The sequence below is a fragment of the Leuciscus leuciscus genome (assembly GCF_965113295.1).
Source record: "Leuciscus leuciscus genome assembly, chromosome: 6".
In the NCBI taxonomy this organism is placed as follows: domain Eukaryota; kingdom Metazoa; phylum Chordata; class Actinopteri; order Cypriniformes; family Leuciscidae; genus Leuciscus; species Leuciscus leuciscus.
In genome coordinates this window covers 21,172,835-21,196,375 of record NC_138730.1, presented here as the reverse complement: position 1 = coordinate 21,196,375, position 23,541 = coordinate 21,172,835, and the positions used below count along the sequence as shown (strand labels likewise).

General features: G+C 37.2%; 1 protein-coding gene across 4 annotated transcripts in view; it reads left to right on the top strand.

Moving 5' to 3' along the window:
- The window catches only part of ptprfb (protein tyrosine phosphatase receptor type Fb), a 132,573-nt gene that overhangs the window by 34,687 nt on the left and 74,345 nt on the right, over positions 1–23,541 (top strand). For 2 of the 4 annotated variants that reach the window (XM_082172157.1, XM_082172155.1), the window contains exons 4-6: positions 1,460–1,601; positions 21,320–21,505; positions 23,521–23,538. In XM_082172157.1, coding sequence (XP_082028283.1) covers positions 1,460–1,601; positions 21,320–21,505; positions 23,521–23,538 — 346 coding nt within the window. The remainder of the gene's footprint in view (positions 1–1,459; positions 1,602–21,319; positions 21,506–23,520; positions 23,539–23,541) is intronic. The other 2 variants (XM_082172158.1, XM_082172156.1) reach the window with 1 other exon arrangement.

Genomic DNA, 23,541 nt, shown 5'->3' with positions numbered 1-23,541 from the left:
TAAACATAATAAATAAATTTACAAACAAAACATGTTTTGTAAAATATTGTAAAAATAGTAGGGCTGTCAACGTTAACGCATGCAATTTATTTTTTTCAGTTTAACGCTTTACAAATATTTAAAGCAATTAACGCAGCATCCGTTTTTTCTGTCATACTTTGGTTACCATTACATTATATGATCACGCTCTAATTCATGCAAATGCTTTTAAACCTTTCAAGCGGGATAAGGCAAAAGAGAACACGCTGGCTGTGTCCTGACACACACACAACGCAGACTGCGCACCAGAATCGAGTTCTCTTTTGTGCTTGAACGAACAATAACACACACATTTATGCCAAAATGCCTGTTTTGTCGAGTATCCTCATAAGAGAAGTCTTAAATGAGTTAAATAAAGTCTTAAATGAATGTAAATATTTGTGAGAATGAGGTGCGTGTGAGATCCGAGTCTCTGTCAGCAGCTGCTGGTCTTAAAGTGACTAATTCTGTCTGTCAGTAAAGTTAATCAAAGAACAAAGGTAACAGAGAAAATTACTCACTGCTTTTGTAGCTTTAATAAGGATTAGTCTATATAATTAATTTATAATTTATGCAGTGCAGACTGTTTGATAACTTGATATTCAATTTCTGTATGTCCTACCTGTTAGACATGTAGGAAGGGCACAGGTAAATATGACATTTATTATGGATGTATGTGAGGATTATTTGAAGTTCACTTAAATTAAAAGTTGTTATATTTTTTGAAGCCTAATAAATTTAAAAAAAATGTATAGCTTTCAATTACACTGAAATGTTGAATGGCTATAATTAATTAATGTTTGAAATTGGGGGGAAATTTATTTTTATGAGACATCAGTAGCTGTATTGGTATCAGTGATACTGGCCTTCATTCATAAAAATATGCCATTAAACAAGTATTTAAAATATACTGTCTTTATGTTGTCTCAACATTAATTTGGAGATTAACTGTGACATTATTATATTATAAATGTATAAAAAAAAAAGTTAATGGTTTTAATTGTGATTAATCTAGTTAATTTTTAATCAATTGGCAGCACTACAACATATATTTAATCATATACAATATATATATAATTGTTTCTACCATGTCGCCTAGCCCTGCTCTTGATCTAAATGAGGCAATGCACACAAATCTGGGAGGAGAACACATTAGCCTAAATACACTAGAAGTATCATCTCTTAAGTATTCTTTAAGTGTCCTAGGCATTCCAGCCCCATACACACCATGCTGAATTCAGGTTTTCTGCACCAGGCTGTAACATATCATGTGTAAAAGTTCTAGGAGAATAACTCCAGACAGTTGTTGGCTGGAAGTTCAGAGGGAGGTGATTAAAGACCCACCGCTTTTTGAAGATATACGATATGTCTGAGGGTTTGTCGTAAATTTAAGACGAGAAGAGAGAAAAACATTTAACGTGTGTGTGTCTTTCTTTCTCAGGTGATTGAATTTGATGACGGTTCGGGCTCAGTTCTCCGCATACAGCCGCTGCGCACTCACAGGGACGAGGCCATCTATGAGTGCACAGCCACCAACAGCATGGGAGAAATCAACACCAGCGCCAAACTCACTGTGCTGGAAGGTGAGACGTCCCACTGGGCATTTGATGGCCCTGGGCCTTTATTGCATGAGTTTTTGCCTTCAACTGGACAAATAGTGGAGAAGTGACAGGAGAAGATGGGGTGGGATTGTGAAATGACCCTAGGTAGATTTGAACACTACCCACCAGGCCACGCTTAATCCACTAGCCATAACAAGTGATGGAAGTATTAATTTTATAAAAAAAAAAAGTTATCTATTCAAATTAAATATATAGTTACCATTAGTTAACGTTAGTTGATGTTTAACTAACATTAACTAACAACTGAGCAATGTATTTTTTACAGTATGTATTAATCTTTGTTAACGTTAGTAAATAAAAACGCAACTGTTCTTTGTCAGCCCAGGTCCTTTAAATAATATTAACAAATACAACGTTTGATTTTAATAATGAATTAGTAAATTAAGATTTTTAAATGCTTTAGAAGTATTTTTCATGTTAACTAATGTATTTAAATAATGTTAACGAATGGAACCTTATTGTGAAGTGTCACCAAGATGGTTTATAAAGATGGGTCATTGACGAATAAGGTTTTTAAAAGTGTAAAAATATATATATATATATATATATATATATATATATATATAATATTATATAAGATATAATATTATAATATAATATAAGTATTAGAATAAAACAAAGAATCAAATTAGCAATATAGCACAAATAAATACAACTGAACAAAGTTCAGAAATTGAAATCAAATGTAAGATAACTGCATAGTTTTCTTTCTTTTTTTAAATATAGATGAATCCTTATTAAAGTTACAAAAGTTCTTCAGTCGAGATCATTGAGTGATTTTCTTTTTCTTTTCTATGATTAACAGTAATGTTATGATGAATGCTCAGATGGCAGCAGGTTTATTAGGCTGCTGTCACTTTAAGACCTAATGCTCAGATACAATATACTGTTACACATGCGTTTTTATTTTCAACTGTTTACGTTCACTTCAGCCAACTGTAGACCAACTGTGTTTACGAGGATATTTTCACATCATTTTGTGTTCAGGCGCAAAAAGACGCAAAAGAGAACTCAATTTTGTATTTGTGCACTATGAGAGTCGGCTTTTTGTGCACACACTCTGGATGTGCCCAGCACTGAAAACAACGCATGTGTGCCAAATTGAGTTATCTTTTTCGTCGTCTTGCGCTTGAATGGTTTAAAACCACATTAAAATTGGCACACAGGAATCGATTCCTGGCCTTAAGTGTCCGATTCCAGAATTGGAATCGATTTTCGATTCCCAACCCGATTCACCTGCGAATTTTGGACAGGTGTTTTGTCTGTCATTAGAATGGCTGCATCTGAGGAAGTAAATGTATCTCATTATGTTTTCATCAACTTACAGGTTATAAAGTTTACTGTAGCTATGTGGCGCTCAGTTTTTCTGTCATTTTGGCTAAAAATCTCATGGTATTGAAGATGATGTGCTTTGCACAGGCTATTTAAAACAGCATTGGCTATGACTCAACGGCAAATGCTAGACTAAGACTCTTCTCAGCTGCTCAAATACATGAAATATTGGCCTTATATATAGTGTTTCTTGAGTAAAGAAAACGCTGTACTTATTCAAAGAACCAGTTCTTTTTTTACACTTGCATTGCAAACAAGCAGAGATGAGGTTTTACTTACAGGTTTAATGGAGTTACGAGGTTTAGACATAAGCTCTTTTTAATACTTTTCATTGGTTAGATATTTGCAAAACCCAGAGACCGACTAATGGTTTATGAAAAAATATATAAAATTGACGAAATGTGGAGATACTGTTTCTGCCTGACAGCGTCGATATAGTGTCTTGCGTCATTAGTAGTGTCTAAGTATAAGGTTGTTAACCCCCTTGACCCATTTCTCTATGCAAGCCATTGGATCTTGCCCCATGTTTAGCAATACTTTTATGTGCTGACAAATATGAGTAAAGCATAAGATTGGGAATATGAGAGCATGATGAAATGTCAACAATTCAAATACTATTAAAATGAATATCTTAAAATATCCCTCAGAATTCCTTGTAGTAATGGCTGACCCACCCCTGCACCATGTGTTTGGTATTACACACGTGCCCCCAGTGTAATCCCTTTTAATCGTATTTTTTGCCTCCGTGTATGAGCAGACAAGGGCCATTTAGTTGAAATTAGAAGCCTCGAATGAAGAAAACATCTGATGAATGTTAGAGTCCTGTGGCCCTGGTCAGAGAGGAAGAGTAAGAAAGAGGTGCCATATTGAAGGCAGGCCGTTTTGCTCTTTTAGCTGCTTTCCACAGTGAAGTGGGTAAGTTGGACGCCCACAGGATCCTGCAGGACAGAATGAACTCTATTTATAGCTCATTGTTCATAGCGAGCAATGCATCATTTGTGTCCTACAGCAATGCTGAAAGACCAGCACAAAGGAGAAGTTGAATGATAATGATGTTCTCTAATGACTTACTAAAGGATGTCCTCTGCGTACATTTGGAGGGTCTTGGGAATCTCTGCCAGAAATGCAGTCGACTCATCTTAAGCTCATAGAAATTATATTAGGCTGAAATATAACACGTTCATTTTTATCACTGTTTAACCAGGGCAGAACTGTGGTGCTTGTACTGCATTAAATACAAAAAGTAAAGTTTTTTTATTTATTTTTATTTTTATTAGGCAAAAGTACCATTCTAATTTTCTTGGAAATGTCCCATGTAAATAGCATGGTATATGAATATGATAATAATTCAGAACCATAATCTATTTCACATGCGGTCAGCCAGTCATTATCACAAAATAAATACTGGAAGGATTATCAGGACTCCCGATTTAAAGGGGTTTTGTTTTATGCATCTAATTAGAATAAAAAGGACATTAAATGTTAAAATTGAGAGAAAAAGAAGAAAACAAAGTGATACGAGAGAAAATAAGTGAGCACATCTATGTAGGAAAGCAGTTGTTGTGGAGTTCAGCAGTCATTATACAAAATATTTGACCACATATCGCATGATTGACTAACTAGTATGGTATTTCAGAGTGCCATGTAAAAAGCAGTTAAACATAAAGCAACCTTAAAGGGATACTCCACTTTAAAATGAAAATTCTGTCATCATATACTCACCCTCATGTTGTTTCAATCCTTTATGAATTTCTTTCTTCTGCTGAACAGAAAGGAAGATATTTAGAAGAATGTCAGTAACCAGACAGTTTCTGGTCTCATTGACTTCCATAGTATATTTTTTTCCTACTATGGAAGTCAATGGGACCAGAAACTGTCTGGTTACTGACATTCTTCTAAATATCTTCCTTTCTGTTCAGCAGAAGAAAGAAATTCATACAGGTTTGAAACAACATGAGGGTGAGTATATGATGACAGAATTTTCATTTTAAAGTGGTGTATCCCTTTAAAGCAATAGAGTGTTTTGTGCGTTGCTTCGCTTTGTGTTATTTTGTGTTTTGCTTTGCTTTATTTTTTGTGTGGTTTGTTTTGTGGTTTTTGTTTGTGGTTTGGCTTTGGTTTGGTTTTATTTGATTCGTTTTGGTCTGGTTTGGTTGAACGTTGCAGGGTGGCAGAAAATTAACTTTTTGCTCAATGCTCAAACAACCAGCAATTATGTGCTTAATAGAGTTAAACTTCTTGAGGTTGAGTGACCTATTTTACAGACTTTTGTTCATTTGCTAGAACTTGCTTAAGCCACATGAATCACTCCCACCTGAGTTTATATGGTCAAACACAGCTTAGGAATATGTGTCACTGCGTTTACCTGTCTAATTAGCCACTTGAATCATATTGCTAAATAATTATTGTGAACTTAACATAATTGATCCCAATTTAAACAGATGGCAGTTACAAAAGGATTTCTTCTGTGATTATGATTTGTTTGTTTGCTCTAGAAGCGTGAACATTCTTTTCCTCTGAGGGCCACTGATGCATCCTAACATGCCTTCAGGGCTCGCTCGTCGCCGTAGAATACACGACGAATCTGTGGAATACCAGCAGGTTTCATTTCAACTTCCAGGCTGCACTTCCACCAAGGTTGTGGGCGTTATTTGCTCACAGCTGTTGTCTGTTGAATAAAAATTTGCCATGCCTCTCTTGTAATCACATTGTGCGGATGCCAACATGGGCCTCTGTGTGAATTCATAATGACTTCGTCTAGCTGCACCCCATTTGTGCTCCTCGTTTCTCTATAGCAGAGAAATTTGACATTACTGACACTCATGGACTGCAGTGAAGACTGAATGCAGAGCAGTTCGTTACATGTGCCTTTTGCGTTGTTTGGTTTAATGATTTTCATTCCAAGCATCCGCTAAATCGCAATCAGAAGGTGTAATTCTGGGTGAATAAAGATCTTTTTCCTACCATCCCTCCGAATGGTAAAAAGAGTTCCTCTCTCATTTTTGGCTTATTAATTTCGTGCTCTTGTCTTGTGCCAGACTGACGTGATGTCGTGCATGCTTTCATGTATCACATAGTGAGGAATTGGAAAGACTCCCATCGTCCTCTGAACCCACAAGAATTCTTTTAAATGATGGATCAGTGGAATATTTCTGTACATTGAAGATGCGGTTTCCTCATTAGATATCCTTTTCAAGAGCTCTACTGGTACGCACTCCTGGAGTTCTTGTCTTTCTCATATTTAACAGTGTAATTAGTAAACATTACTCGTGCTGCCAGCGAATTAATATTGAATTAGCAATTTGGAGAGAACTTCTCCCAAACATGTTTGGGAATCGTAATGATTCTAGTGCTGATTCAGATTCCATTAACAATTCTTTTTGTAATTTCAAGGAAGAGCGAATGAACAATTATTGGAAAACAATTCAAATTGCATTCACTACCCTCAGCTACCTGTTTGCTCTCAGATTTCAGACTACAGAACTGTTTAGTTCTTATCAAATCAGATTATATTATACGATTCTTTGGAAAAAAACAGGTTATTACTTGTTCACATGTATTGCATCCAACAGCTTTGCTGTCTTTATCTCTCCTAAATCTTTATACATTTAGCAGTTCACTGTTTGTGAAACATGTCATGTGTTGCGCATATGTGGGAGGGGTATAAAGGAGTTTTTCCAGTGCAAAATATTCATGAGAAAAAATGAATCACACTCTTGAAAGTTGATTCACTGCAGAGAGAAAATAAAATACATGCTGATTGTTTTAGGAGGCTCTGGTTTTATTCCAATGTTTGCAGATTCTAGAATTTTCAAAAGAACCAAATGTCATGACTATCACTTGTTTCTGGTATTTATTTATTTGTATTTTTAAGAAGCCTGCTCTGGTAAACATTGGGTCCATTGCCTCACAATACAAGATATAAATGTTTTTTCCAGTTAGTCAAGTACAGGCAAAGACCACTTTGGATCAGAACCGTCCTGATTTACTGACACCATTTGACATCGACTGCCCCACATCACAGTGTGTTTGACAGTTGAATGACAGTTCAGGTCTTTTCCCTGAACGAAAACTTTTCAGTTTACCTGGAAGGGCATCATTTGCTTATGCACATCATACATACACACACCAGGGAATCGCTCTCACGCAACACACACAGACCCCCTCTGCTCTACAGGTGTGGTCTCCAACTGCTTCCCTGGCTTCAGTCAACGGTCCGTGTCACAAGTTTAATTTCTCCCACCATCTGCTGGCTTGAAGCCCAGCGCTGTAGATCATGAGCGTTTGACAGGTACAAACTGCGTCTGTCGAGCGCGGCCTCTCCCAAGGACTCGTGCAATATGGCTGGGTGGATTCACTCACCTGGAGTCTGTATAGGCATCCCTGCTGCATTATCGAGGGCTTTGCGGCTTAATTTAAATTACTGGATTTTGAATAAAGACTAGTTTGAGTTGCAGCTTTAACCTGCGGCTTGATGCACAATCCACATTAAAGGCTGTTTTCCCTAATTATGACTAACATCAGTAATTAATCCTGACAGAACATGTTTGTAGCTGCCAGATCTGATTGGACTCACTAGCGATTCACTACAGCAGAAGTGTTTAAGACCGTTGTCCATATAGTGAGCTCTTCCAGTCCAGTTTAGTTTGGAGGAAGTGAACTCAGACGTGTGACAGAAGCTGTGTCCGAAACCGCTCCCTATCCACTATATAGTGCAATATATCGGGTGTCGGCCATTTTGTAGTGCTGTCCGAATTCTGAGTGAACGACATCATTCCCTACATTCGTTGACTACTTTATACCCACAATCCTCTCTGAATTCGAGTGTACATTCGATGTACACTTGCTGAAGCACTATTTCCCAAAAGCCAATGCAGAGAGTGCACGTGAAAGTGCAGGAGCAAGTGAGTTTAAACCAGATAACTTTGCAGCTTTTTTTGTATTAATCATTACTTGAATAAAACATTAAAATATAGAGACAATATTATATAGATGCATATTAAAAATAAATGAAATTATATTAATAAGGTTCATTATATAGGTATATTATTATTATTATTATTTAAATATATTATTTTGGCATTAACTCAATTTAAGTGTTTTACTAACGTCCAGGTGTTAAAATAATTTTTGTCATTTTTGGTAACTCATTAAACTGTAAGGAAGAGATGATAATTTGGTGGATGATTTAAAAATATTAGTTAATCATCTGTAGGTAGCGTTTTCATTCAAATGTAATCATAACAGTCGCCTGAGGGCACTCAACGACCACGTCATCTTTGAGCTTGAGTTTCTAACAATTTCTAACTGATTATGCACATATTAAGCATGATAAATCAATTATACAATCGATGAAACTATTCATCCGCTGGAGTTATGCTGTATACAATTACAAAATAAAGTCATTATGATTGTTATTGTTATTAATATTATTTTATAAAGTTAGTAACAAGATAAAAGCACATACGTCAGCGTCCGAATTCACTCACTTCATTTTATTCACTCCTTGCAGATATAGTGCACTCACATGGCATACATTATATAGGGATTATTGAATGAGTGAGCAGTTTCGGACACAGCTACAGGCTTTAAAGCTCTAGTGTTGCTGTTGAGTGGCCATTCTCTGACTGATGTTGCTCTAGTAATTGTGAATAAGCAGCCCTGTGGCTCTGACAGCCATGCTCACTAAGCCGCGTAATTGGAGCAGTTCACACTTTGAGTCGTCGTATGTCCGACAGCCTGGTCAATGTAGCTTCAGGGTGAAATGATCATAGGCTTTCAGTTTCAAAGGCAAAATAAGTAGAATAATGTAGTCCGGTGAACAGGTGAGGTGAAAGTGAGAGTAGAAATATGTGAAATTCTCTGATTAGGCAATAAAATATAAGAGGCTGTGTTGTATAGTGAACAAACACAGCTAGGGTTTGCAGGCCCTTTTCGGCGTGTCTGTCGCAGAAACTTTCATTTAAAGCAATTTACTGCCTAATCATTTTTATTTTTATTTTTTATTAGGTAAATTCACTAAATGTCATCTTTCTGCAAAAAGATAGTGCCACTACCGGTATTTGTACGTTGAGCCGCAGCTCATTGGCCGCTGAAGAAACAGCAACCAATCAGCTGCGCTACTGTATGACGATGCGATCGTTACCAAATTGAGTCAAGGACTAATCAGCCTGCGCCATCTACAGTTTCCTTTTACTGGTATCTTGGAACATTTGCAAATGAACCAAAAATATTCAAATTTAATCTTTTACTTAAGCAAAATGTATTCAAGGATGCAACTGGGGTGGAAAAACAAACAAAAATGCAAACAGTATGGGACATTCAAAGGCTTTGATGTACGTTCAAATTCTGTGGTTATCTGCAACGTTTCGGGTCGTGAGATTGTTGGTCTGTCAAAAGTTTGGTAGGCGTGGCAGTTATACAGTCCGTTTTATCTTTAGTTTGATTAGCTCAGTGTCAGAGCCTGAAGAGAAGATGCGCTAATAGAGAGGTTTGTGTGTTTGATCTGTGTTGTTCTGTCAGCAAACTGAATGATTAAGTAAAGGCTGTCACATGAACAGAGCCAAGGGGGCTTCATTTTCATGTTACACTGTTCTCAGTAACTTTCAACTTTCAGCCATACTAAAAAAAACATACTCTTTGGGAAGTGGTTCAACTAAACAGGTGTTTGAATGTGTCAGCGTTGCTTTGTTAGGGGATCAGGTATTTTCATTTTTTAAAGAGGATATTTTAGATTTATTTATTTTCTAAATGTTTATAGTTTGTTTATTATTCATAATTTTTTATTTATTATAATTATATGCTTTTTATTTTATTACTTTATTTGCAATTATATTGATTAATTACTTGACCAGGATCTTGGTTCCGTTCTAGCTCTCTACATCTAAATAAGGTGCTCTATAACAGATAGCAGATCGTGTGATTTCCTCACGGCTGTCATGGCTCAAGGTGACTCGGGCCGTTGCGCTTGAGTGGAGTGAGCAGATCACCCTTCGGTTGTGGTAATGGGTCACACATGTGCTGCTGTTATGTACAAACCAGTGTGCTGTAGCATAAATAACAGCTACGTGTCTGTGGCAGAGCTGTAGATCATACCGAGACACAAGAAACTGGAGGACACACAGGAAGGAGGGCGAGACGGAGAGAGGAAAAACCAGAAAGACAGACTCGTGCGGATAGAGGAGGGAGAGAGCGACCAACGTCGCACCTGGCCAACATTGATTAAGTGACTGTTGGAAGGAAGTCAGCCTGAATATTCTGGCCAGCAAGAAAAAGTGTATTATTTCAAAGGTCATGGCATGCATTATACCTCTTTCCTCGCCACTGACTTAGATAAACAGCACACTGCTGAAATATTGCAGACGGGACTCCGACACTCCTAGGGTGCGGTTCACCTTTACACATGCTGCTTTGTTATTTACTACATGTGTCTGTGAAGTTGCAGATCTGCACGGCCAATTATACCATTTAAAGGTGAGAATGTACCGTGCAACTATTGATTTTACTTGGTCTGTTTTCTACCTTTATTTTGATCCTTAAGAATTCCTAGCAGTGTTCATAATTAAAATGAACCAGGAGATCTGACCTTCTTGAAATCCATCTCAACTACAAAATCGCTGTACACTGAAACTCTGTTCTAAAAACAACTGCCTGTCTAGACATTCATATAAGCACATTCCCAAGGCCAAAGCTGCTCCACAAGTTAGGCAGCGTAAGTCAGTCCCATAATGCTTTGTGATGAGCTCTTTCAAGTAAAGTATTCTTAATTAGATGCATTATATAGCCTGCAGTACATTATAAATCTAGTTCGGTCATGAAACTCTAGAGGGCGCAGGCTGATGGCTGTTTGGGCTCTACTGATCCTACAGACAATGAGATTGCTTGCGTGTAGGCTAGTCCTGTGGCTTTTTATCAGAGTTCCTCTGAAACCCTCCACCTCCCCCAGCTCCACCTGCATAGATCTCCTATGGGATTTATGAATGTCTATTTATGCAGCAGCAGCAATATTCAACAGCAGCAGCAGTGTAGCAGATCTAGTCCACCAAGACCAAATACATTATCATTGTCATGCTAAATAACTAAAACTAGCTAAATAGCTCAAACTATTTTCAGAGGGATGTTTTGGAAAGTCTCTTATGCTTGCCAATGCTGCATTTATTTGATCAAAAATACAGTGAAAACAGTAATATTGTGAAATATAACAATTTACAATAGCTGTTTACTACTGTTTCTGTTAAATATATAAAAAAAAAATAAAAAAAATAAAAAAAATGTGACCGCAAAGCTGAATTTACAGCATCATTACTCCAGTCTTCAGTGTCACATGATTCTTCCGAAATCATTCTAATGTGCTCATTTGATACTTAAGAAATATTTATTTTTATTATTTTGCCGCTTATTTATATTAGATTTTTTTGGAAACCATGATGCCTTTTTTTCCAGAATTCTTCGATACATAGATACATAGCATTTATTTAAAATTGAAATCTTTAGAAATGTACATTGTGTACTTTATCTCACATGCGATACATATGTAACATATCTTTTTGCTCTTTTCTAAACGGCTTAATGTTTTGCCTTTCTGGCTTCATCTTAAAAGCACTGTCTTGTCTCCAAAAATGCAACTATAATAGCATGTAAAAGTTATCTCCTACATCAGCCTGCAGGCAAAGCAGCGTTCTGTGCTGTCTGATATCTAGGCTGTCACTGATATCACCTAACACTGATGTCATCTTTCATGAATGAATGGTGTTTTGTTCGGATACAGTGCCTGCCGTCTCTCATTCGTAATTGCTTTGATTCTCTAGAATGTATGTTCTCCGCAAGTATTGAGAGGCTACATTGAGAGTATGATCTAATTTGAAGGTAAATGTGTAATTTTTTTATGTTGAAGTACACTGATAAAAATGATTCTGTGGTGAAGTAAATACTACAGAAAAAAACGAATTTAATTTCTGTTTAAAAAAAAGTTAGTTCAGGCAAAAAAACAAGTAAATTCTATATTAGTACTCAATTCAAGCTTGTAGAAATTAAAGCATAAATATCAACGTTATAAAATGAAGTAAACCTATCCAGATTTTCTGATACTGGTGTTCCCATCATGCACTGGGGTTTAATAATTAATAATAACTTTTTTTCAGCTGTACTTGCACTGTTTTATCATTGATTTTGTTGTTAGGTTTAGTAACTTGCCATTTTGTCACATTTGAAGTTCAGTTTCTACTCAAAATGACACATTCATACTCAAAAATGATCCATCGAATGTTACCATCATTGTGTATTGTGTACCAAGTATTGATGTGTCTGCACACTATCTATTGTATTATGAACTTAGATGTTTCTAAGTAAGGCATTAACTTTAAAAGCGTGGTTCAATTTAGCGTTATATCTTTTGAGTAAAATGTATTGCGAAGGAAACTTCAACTAAGTAGAGATTACTCAACCTTTTACTGGCCAAGTTAAAGTTACTTATTTTCTTTGTTAATTTTACTTAAAGTGCCCCTATTATGCTATTTTAAAGTTTCCTAATGTTGTTTTGGAGTCTCCTACAACAGGTTTACATGCATCAAAGGTAAAAAAAACTGTTTCATTTTTTCATAATATACGTTTGCACATCACCATATTTTCAGTGATTCTCAAATGACTCGTCAGATGAATCAATCTCTCTAAATCCCACCTTTCCGCATGCTGCTCTGCTCTGATTGGCCAGACAGCTCAGTCTGTTGTGATTGGTCTACCGCGTGCAGCGCGTGTAAAAAAAAAAACGTCCATTGCCATAACAACGTCAGCTCTGCTTGTCCTGAGGCTTCCTACACTGTAAACTAAACACAGTAACGAACAATGACGTCGATACCATATCAATCTGATAGCGAGTCCGATGATGAAACACTGGATGAACTAGGCTAGTTATTTTACCCGAACCTCCATCACAAGGACAATTCGAGCAGAACGTTTCTCAGTGATTCACTACTCAGTTTGAGGTACATTATGAGATGTTGCAACTGTAATTCCTCTCAATCAGCATTAACAAGTGCATGTCCATCAAACAAACCGATTATTTTACTTGTACTTATTTATTTACCTATTATTTTTCTTATTTATTGCGGTGAACGTGGAAACTGTATCAATAACAGTGCATACATTAGCCGAGCTCTAGCATGAATGACTGATGTAACATAAACGTTGGTAAAACAAATCTTGTAGTGAGAACGACAGACAATCTGCATTAATAGACACAGTTTTAGGTAATAGTGGACCACAACTGATCAGCAGAATAATTTTTGTAAGACAGTAATAATGTGAGTTACATTTACATTTTATGCATTTGGCAGACGCTTTTATCCAAAGGGACTTACATTGCATTTCAAGGTACACATTTACATTCTTATCAGATCTTGATTCTTATCAGAACCCATGACCTTGGCGTTGCAAGCGCCAGTGCTCTACTGTTTGAGCTACAGGAAAGCTTAACCGACTAACTGAGTTAACTAACTGAGTTAACCAGTTAGCAGGAGACCTACACCATATAAAACTCAAAACCTTGTATTTTGAACACCATCTTTCAAGAGCAAGCAGTTTGTGAATCCTACTCTGAACTCTGAGATTTGAGAAGCAGTCGTCAGTGAAATAAAGGGAACACAGCAAACGTTTAGGATTATACTGCTGTGATATCATGGTAAAGATTAATTTTAACCACTGATTCTTCACATGCTCGTTCCTGGGAAGTGAAAAAAACAACTGACTTTACCTTAACATTGTAGAGCACAGCTTCTTCTCAACATGATGCTATCCAGTATCCACAGGAATCAGCTGCCGGTTTGTGGGGGTTCAAGCTTTTCCAGGAGTCTGTGCGTGCAATAAGTGGGTGGCAATATGCTAATGTTTCGTCTTGACGTCTTCGTCTTATGACTCGTTTGAAAAACGATTCATTTCGGTGACTCAGAGTCGACTCTTACATTTATACAGATTTAAAACTTTGCAGGATGTTTTAAAAATCCATAATAGAGGCACTTTTAACTTAGTTAAGTAGAGTTTACTTAATTCCATATGCATGCAAAAACTTGCGAAAGAAAAATTAAGTAAATTTTACTTTTTTTTTTTCAGTGTACTTTTTTTTCCAGTTTAATATGCAGAGACAACTACAATACAAGTAAGCTATTTCTAGATTGATTTGCTAAGCATTGTGCTTGCATTCGTAACGAACAACACATCTGTCTAATTTGTTGAATATATGTATTCAGTGTTGAGCCAATGAAGCAGATTTTTTGGCAAGCTGGATAATGTAAAAACCTGTTTTCTCCAGAGGATGACAACCCTGGACATGAAATGATCTCTGGAAATTAAAAGATGTTGTAAAATGGATGGTGTTCTGTTGTCATATATCACTACAGAAACCCTTCTGCTCCCTCCATCAAAAGAGATGTCCCCTTTAATTGTCGTCATCCATCACTCTCATACACACCTTTCTGGAAATTACAAGGACATTTGTTTCCCAAGAACTGCTATTAGTTTAGAAGTTCCCTTACTTGAGAGAAATTCAGTGTGAGGGATATGCTGTCCAAAATGTGTTTGTGGAACTTTGTTCTTCTATAACAGTTGAGACCTCCACATGCTTAAAGGAATATTTCAGTCAAAAATGTCTTTCTTTTACACTGGCTCCAAAAGTGGGTTTTCGCAGCGATACCATTTTGGGTTCCCCAAGAAACCTTTCATGGAACAGTTCTTCAAAGAACCATTTTTTTTTTTATAGTGTGAAGAAATATTTAATAATCCGAAGAACCCCTTTCCACTATAAAGAACCTTTTGTGCAATGGAAAGGTTCCATGGATGTTTAAGATTCTTCGTGGAACCATAGATAAAAAAATGTTTTTTTTTTTTTATATACTTTTTTAGAGTGTGTACCGTTCTTCCTTCTGTGGAACACAACCACAAAAAATTATTTTGAAGAAAGTTGGTGCTTCAAAAAGGTTGCCAACGTACCAATGAAGTCTACATTTACTTTGTGTAACAAACACAAGTTCTCCATATGGCCTGTGTGAAACTGAGAGAAATGGTAATATTCAATTTATAAACTAATTGTTCTTCAAATCGTATCTTGATTTCACTCTGTTTCTCACCTAAATCTATCATATTATTTCAAAAGATGTGGCATTTAGGGTGAACTGTCCCTTTAAACACATACAGTTAGCATATAGCATGGACATTACACCAGACTCATGAGATTGGATCTAAACATGCGTGATCAGTCTCTGACGAACGGCTTGTTCTCGGTGTGAGTGCCCCACGGTGCTTCATCACTATTTGAGCATCCTCTTCTGTGGCGACGTGTTTGTGCAGGGTGAGAATAACTCTGGCTGACGTGGACGTGGAGAGCACTCGGGCTGTTTCACAGTGGGGTCTGAGGACAGAGACTTGTCTCTTCAGCGGGGTTCTGATTAGACCCATCACCCCACATGCCATGCTCTATTCTCACTGGTAATTGGAGCTGGCAGGAGGTTGGCATGTACCCCTACTGTCCTCCTTTTCCCTCTTTATCCTCCCACGGTGACCCCCCCTACACTACTCCTCATGTCGGATCGACTGTAATGTGTATTATGTCCCTCTCTGCTCTGACCCAGCATTAAGGACATGCAGCCTATGCATATCTAAACCATGTTTACGGCAGCGCTTGTTGTTCACATTAGATGAGTTCACCGTTCCATTTCTCTGCCTTCAGGACATTTTGTTCTACTTACTCCCGACCACCTGAAAAGCCATTGTTATTTCTCTTGGCAGCATCGCTGCTTTGTTTTCGTAATGATACAGAGTTAGTTCTCTCCCATTGTTCGCCAACAGTTTCATTCGTTGGTTTTCTTCAGCACTCAAGTTTTGTAAATATCAGACTTTCAAGCCTCGATCTGTTCTTCTGTTATCTGATCGCTCACAGCATTGAATATAAGTCTCAGTGAGCGTAATTTACTGCTTCTCAAAAAACAATGTTCCTTTTCTTTCCACAAAACTGATTACAGATGGGTTTGTGGTGTGCTACTCTGTTAGCTCCCTTTTTGTGGTCACATGCATCGATAAAGCTTGGCTGCTTCTGGCCTGGTTCCACAACCGAGGAGAAAATACAATAGATTGCCATCTGCAAGGGCCTGCACGGTCTTATCGCTCTGGTAAGGTCTCATTAAATACCCGCTCTGGGTTTGTGGATGGCAACAGTAGATTTCCCATTCAGGAAGGAGATTTGATTGGGTTCTATCACAGGTACTATTGTTACAATGGCACTTGTTTATGGAGGCCGTCACAAGGAATTAACTATTAGCTTTAAAAGAGTTGGAAGGACCTACATCAGTTTATGTGCGCCAGTGATTATTTGTATGTTATGGCAGAGAACCAATTAATAATAAAATTATATACAGTTTTGTCTACAATTAAAAATAAAACACTAAAATCAGTCATTTTAAATGTTACAATTGAACTTGGGCATCACTACATTATAATGTGTATAGTGTGAAAGATGGATATTAATTTGGGGATTTGTTAATAACTGTGTTATTAAATTGTTAATGTTTATACAAATTAAATGAGTGTAACATGATAAAGGTCATCTAAATGTAAAAATAGGGGAGTATATGAGCAATTTATTTTTGAAAGAAGTCTCTTATGCTCACCATAGCTGCATTTATTTGATCAAAAATACTGTAAAAACAGTTATAATATGAAATATTACTACAGTTTAAAATAACTTTTCTGTTTGAATATATTTGGATTTGGTGATGAAACATTTCTTATTATTATCAGTGTTGACAACAGTTAAAAATATTTTTGTATATTATATTTTTGTGGAAACTGATCTTTTTTTCTTTTCTTTTTTTTTTAATCTACAGTAGTTTTTTGTGTTTGTGTGCTACATAGGGTTAAATGCATTGGAAAACGCAGTCGAGTTGTTTAAAAGTTAACCAAAAAATAGCAATCTAATGTGAATAAACCCTTCATGAACAAAGAACAATAGAGCCGCACCCAGTGTTTAAGTATGACATGATGCTTGAAGGTTAGACGTGGTTTTGGTAGTCATGAATCTGTAAATCTTAGTCAAGCTACTATCTTTGAAATGCCATTAGGCTTAACTGCATTTTTAAAGTAACGTGATACAAATAAGGTGCTGACGTTGCGTAAAAACTTGAGCCTGTACTCTTTGTCTGTAATTGTCAGGAATTTTGCTTCTCGTATACCATGACCTCAGTCAGTTGCGTAACCTCTCAGACAAAGGTGAAATAAAACTCTGCAACACAAGCAGAGAATCTCAGCACATGACATCACTGTCATTAAAGTTCACTTTCTCTCTATTGACTATTAGCTGGAACATTTCTTCAGAGCTGTTCCTCCTACTTCCTCCTCATTCCATCCACTCTCAAGTTTCCCTCTGCTCTTTACAGGATGGCATCCCAATTACCCACCAAATGTATCACCCCATCGGAGCCAAGCACCTTGTCATAACTGCTTCGGGGAAACAATGAAACTAGCGTTGGCAGGCTTTTTAAATTCAAACCGCCATCTGCTGTGGCGCCCACGTCTATGATGCGGCACAGACTCGGGACAGAGCGGGACATTTTGCAGACTTTTTTCCCTCTTACCTATTCATCTCAGTAATGGAGTCCTTGCTCGACTCAATACAAGCACACAAGACTTGTATTAAACGCACATTTCTGAGCTTCTTCTGTTTTTTAAATCATCATGCATAGTAAAGAGGTGTAAATGATAAAAGTGCTTTCAAGTACGGAGATTGGAGCTTTTATTTAGGAAATGCAAAAGGGTAACCATCTGTTTTGTTTTTTCTCTTCTGTGTTTTCTTTTGTGGAATAAATCCATATTTTTCTCCATTGTTTTTACCTTCACATACCTTTTACTTTTTTTTTCAAACTCCCTATACTTGTAAGGAAGTATGTGTCATCATTATAAACTTTACTAAGAAGCAAAATATTAAGAAGTCTATTTAAAGGTGCAGTCAGCCATTTTTCCTCATTAAAAAGTTATGTGTAGTGATGAGTAGTTAAAAAGTAGTACAATATATGTAAGATAAAGTCTCCAGACGCATTGGTAGCCTAAAAAAAAGCTGTTTTCTTTTACAAGGCACGGGCCTCCATATAGTGGTTGCCATGTTGTGGTCACATGAACCATCTGAATACTCATTTATCTCAGTAACCTTCCTGTTATCGGACTCTTTCGAACATTAAATAATTTAATCATGACGGAAAGCTTATTTCTGCAGTGCAATATAATGCATGATTCTTCATCCACACCACTAGGTGTCAGTATAATTCTAAGACGACTTTCACAAAAAAAAAGAAAATTACTGAGTGCACTTTTAACGAGTATTCGGTTGTTAAGTCGTGACGTAACCACTCTCCGATAATACTCTTTCCGGGTCCAAAGTCCAGGTCCTCTCTACCTACCTACCGCTTTCGCTAGTGTTTTGGTTATTATTGAGTGTTTTTACAATGCCGCAGTGCTGTGTCCCGTGTCCCGAGCTAACTCACTTCAACCTCGTAAATCTTCTTTTTCATTGATGCCTGGACTCTACCCTTAATTATGCCACCTGAGTGATGAGCTACACTAACCACTCTGTTGGTGTTAAAGGAATTTAAACCCTTTTCGACCGCCAAGGGTGCCTCACTAAGAAGGACGTGATCGTAAATAAATGTACAGGTTCCACCATTGTTATTTCTGGACGAGAGGAGCGCTTGGACCCGGAAAAGGCTAAACGTCACGCGTGACGTCAGACTTAACAATCGGATATGTGAACATATAGTGCAAGTATGTCACTTATTTTGCTCTCAAACACTTTCTTTCTTCACTTTGTCACCTGAAACACCAGGAGAGATTGTATTTTTCTAATTTTTTATTTTTTTATTTTTGCACACCTGATAGGGGAACCTGAAAAGCACATCTTCACACTCCACTGAGGAAACAGCCCAGTTGGTTTTCTCTTAGAAGTTCTTGTGCGCTGTTACCTTGTTTGCATGCTGACTATATGACTCTTTGTAGGTACTATTTGTGTTTTCCTTCTCAAGAAAATGTATTCAATTGTTTATTCAGAAGCCGCTCAGATAAAAGGACCGGCATGGTGATACAGCCCACACTCGTACAGGTAGTTGACCTCTCTCAATCACGCCTAGGCAAAAATGTACACTTCGATATATAACAGTTTCTGAAGGTCAGACTTAGGGGGAAAAAATCGGGCTGTTTTTGCTTCTTAATGAGGCATAACTTGAGCAGCCTCATATTCCAAGTTACCTTGTACTGAAAAGTTCCCTCCAGTTGAGATTCCACGCAACATTTTCCGCTTTCTAAATTATTCCCTTTTTTGATGTTTTCACAAGGGGATTAGTGATTTTTGAAATAACCCTTTTGAGGTGTTTGCTCACTGTGGATATGGGTCTGATTTACATTGTCCTAAAGTCATAGTCTTGTGTGAGAGCTTTTCAATTCAGCTTCCTTGAGAAGCATTGCTTGATGCTCAATGATTTAATGTTGAACTAACTGGAATAAGAAGAAAAGATCCATCGCAGTTGACTTTGGTGCTCTGTAGACCTTAGAGCAGTGGTGCCCAATCTAGTTCATGGAGATCTACAGTACCTGCCAGTTCAGATCCAACCCTGATCCTTAATTAGCTGGTTCTGTTGTGTTTGATCAGGGTTGGAGCTGAACTTTTCAGGAAGGTAGATCTCCAGGAACAGGATTGTGCTCCCCTGCCTTACAATGTTTGTCACATGCAGAGGATTGTCTCAAACTGAATAATTCAGCCTTGCCTTTTGGCTTACCCTGGCATCAAAGAGAGTGCGGTGTTGCAGTAATGTTGTTGCTATTGCAAGTGTGAATATTATGCATGATGGGCTTTCATCCAAACATTTGTGTGAATGTTTGAGAAGAGAAAAAAGAAAAAGAAAAAAGAAAGTAATTTTAAACCGTGCCACAGCCATAGCATTGCTTATGTTTTCATGTGCTTGGAAGCCGCATGTTTACAGCCTTGCCCACTTGCTTATCTGGTTTCTGATATAATTAGTGTTCATTTTCATATTATTCATATGATTTGTGTTAATTATGCAAATGTTTGATACTTAGAGATATCTGCTCTGTTACTCCCTTGTGTAGAAATAGTGAAAGGCGTCTCTGCCTGTATCTGAGTGGAAAGGGTGTTTTCCAAACCATTGAAGGACAAAGCATTATTTGCTAACTAGATTTGCATTTCCAGAAGAAAACAGCAGTGTTTGCAAGACAGCAAATGAAACGTGTTTGGTTTAAATTTTAGGTAAGCAGTTTTAGACTGCAGTTGTCACTTGTTTTGTTTTCTTTCTGTGGCACATATCAACTTCGTCAGTATCAACACGTCAGTATCAATAAGTCACCATTTTTGCAGTGTAGAGGCGGCTGAAGATGGTTCAAATGTTATAAGAACAAAGAGAGCAATCACAATTCATTATTCAAATGAATGAAAGAAGGAAGACCAGTGACAATTGAGAATGCAAGTGTTTTGATGATGTAATTGCTGTTGTTTACATTTTGAATTGTGAACATTATAAAAATGGAAGTCACTGGGGAAATGTTCAAACTTTGATCTTGTCCTAAAGTAACCTATAAAAGTAATTTATCTATAGAGCACATTTAACAACAGAAGTCTGAAGTTGTTAGAAAAAGATAATAAATGATGACAGCAATAATAATACTAATAATTAGTTACGGTCAATTTGAAATTTGAATAACAGTAATGATAAACTAATAATGAATGTTTGTTTTTTGTTGATGAATAATGAAGATAAAGAATATCATCTTCAGGTCTTCATGCTGGATTTAAAAATAGCAATGATATTGCAGAAAAGTGGGGAAAGTATTAGGAATATCAATATAGTGCTGGCTTGCTAGTAGTTTACCTAGTGTATTGATCCTTTTTAATGTTTGGATTTATTTGTAGCTGAATTTGCATTTTCTTTTCTCATTGTTTTTGCTCTGCCTCTTCTCAAACTATTGTAAAGATTTAGATTAAAACATAAGCTTGCAGCTTAAAACTTAAAGCTTGGAGTCCATATGGTGTTACATGTTAGAATAACGGTACACAAACGTCCTGTGGATTAGTCTTGCCATGCTTTGATCTTATTAATGCAAAGGAAGGCTTTTTCTGGGAAGTGAATTGATTCAGTGCACTAATGAGACTAGTCCTGGATTTGCTTTAGCAGGACAATTACGTTTGGCTCACATCTCTAACCCTTGATTTATAGCAATCAGAGATCTTTGAGATCATTATCCTTATTTTGGTAAATCATTAGATTTTTGACTCCTGACTTGACCTGTTTTTCTTTTTCTTGCTGCAGAAAACCAGATTCCTCATGGCTTTCCTACCATAGACATGGGCCCTCAGCTAAAAGTGGTGGAGCGAACAAGAACAACCACGATGCTCTGTGCCGCCAGTGGGAACCCTGACCCGGAGATCACTTGGTTCAAGGACTTCCTACCTGTAGACATCAACAGCAACGGGCGAATTAAACAGCTTCGTTCAGGTAGGGATGGCACACTTCTTCAGTCCTACAATCACAGGAGGTGGAACTAATATACTAAATGTATAATATAGACACCCTATCGACACAGCTCTGTTTCTTTCAGTTTAATTAATGCATATGCAATATTGCCACCTAATTAAAACTAGAACGCTTTTTTTTTGGGTGCAAAGTCAGGCCTTTGGTCTGCCAATTTGTGTTTGCTTACCATTGAAGGAGAAATGTATTGATGTGGCCATGACATCAAATGGGTTTTAAGCCACATGCAAATGGTCTGGGTAATTGTAGGCACCCCTTAAGGGAATATGAGAGCGGCCCGGAGAGGATCAGCTGCTCTATTTACATTGTAGACCTTCCTAATGGATAGACGGCTCAGGTCTGACCTAGGATCAGACGGATGAACAGGACTTTGCCCAGGCTGGATTAATAGCTCCTGACTGACTCAGAGTTTATCCTTCTCCACTAAATCCACCTCATTTAGAGGGCAAGTCACAGCGGAGCTTGTTCTCTAGTTTCTAGCATCAGCGTCTAAGTACACAGCTTACAAATACACAGTTGAAAGTTTGAATCCTGAATCCTTGAATCTTGAAAAAAGTCAAATGAACAAAATGTACCATTCCACCAAAGATCCAAACATTGCTTCCTCAAAGATCTTATCTCTTGACGGCATGAGGCGCAAAACTTTATGGCCCTTTAGAACATTCTTAACATAAAATTATGACAATAAAGCTAGCCTTATCTGGCTTATCTGCACGTTTTACTCCTCAGGAGAATGTTGAATGACATGTTTGCTGTTTTACTTATAGATAAGTGATTTCTGATAGACACTGGTAATGACGAAGTAACCTTACCTTGTGATTTGACTGATAGTTTAAGTCGACATGAAATCAAAATGAACTCTTTCTTAGGTGAATGATTTATAGCTTTTCATCTGGCTGCACAAGCAATTGATTTAACCAGTGTTAACCAATAGTAAAGTCCCTTTCAAGGAAAATTAGTTCACTTGGTCGGCCATATTTGCTACACTTCAAGAAAGATATTTCTGGCATGCAAAACCAACTCTTTTCAGCTTGAAAACAGCTTGCCAAACTCACATCGCTTGGTTGCCAAACTGCTTGCCTTTAAAACTGCATGCCAAAGTCACATTTAAATAAAACATATCAAATCAGCAGCAAATTTTGACATTGTAGTTATGTTGTTTCTTATGCTCAAATAGCATTATAAAACATATATCTCAGGTTTCAATGGGAACCGTAGCGTCTAACAGTAATGTGCTGTGACACCATGACATTTCCAACTGACGTTTGGGTCTTTTATTTATAAGGTGGGACTTCCATTATTAGATCCAACTGTGTTGAAGTTTTTCCCATTCATAGCAGTACAACACTGCACACCATGTATTTATGTATTGTTTTAGGCTGCTGTTGAAAAAAGCATGACTTTGGCTTTTCGAAAAGCTAATGCTAATAAAAATGCTAATGGTGCGCGCAAGTTATTAAATAACAAGTAATTAAATGCCGTTTATCATTTATCGAATGACATTTCATGTTGACTTAAATTCACGTGTACAGAATTGTTGCTAGCTGTTTCTGCTATTCTCACACCAAACTTGTCGCCTTAACCTGCCATGGTCCTGTGATTTTCTGAACAATGCTGTGAACAAAAAATAACAAAAACATAAGTAGACATTGATTGTTTCCCTAAGCTCTGCAAATTGTCCTTAAAGCATCAGGTTTGGCAGGCACCTAAATTATCTCAGAATTCTACCACAAAGAAAAATATTCCCTTGGATATTTTTCTTTTTTCTTTTTTTTGAGCTAATTCTGTTGCACCAGACAGCCAACATTCAACTAATCCTCGGAGAGCAGTAGTCTGGCTCAACTTGATTCCTTTCTGTTTAATTAAGCTTACTTTCATTTGATTCCCTCCCTTTTGTTTTCCTTATCTCTCTTTGTCTATCTCTCTCGTCTACTAACACTTCTCTTCAATCTTGTTTGCATTCAATTTACTTCACCTAGGGGGTTCGCCGATACGAGGTA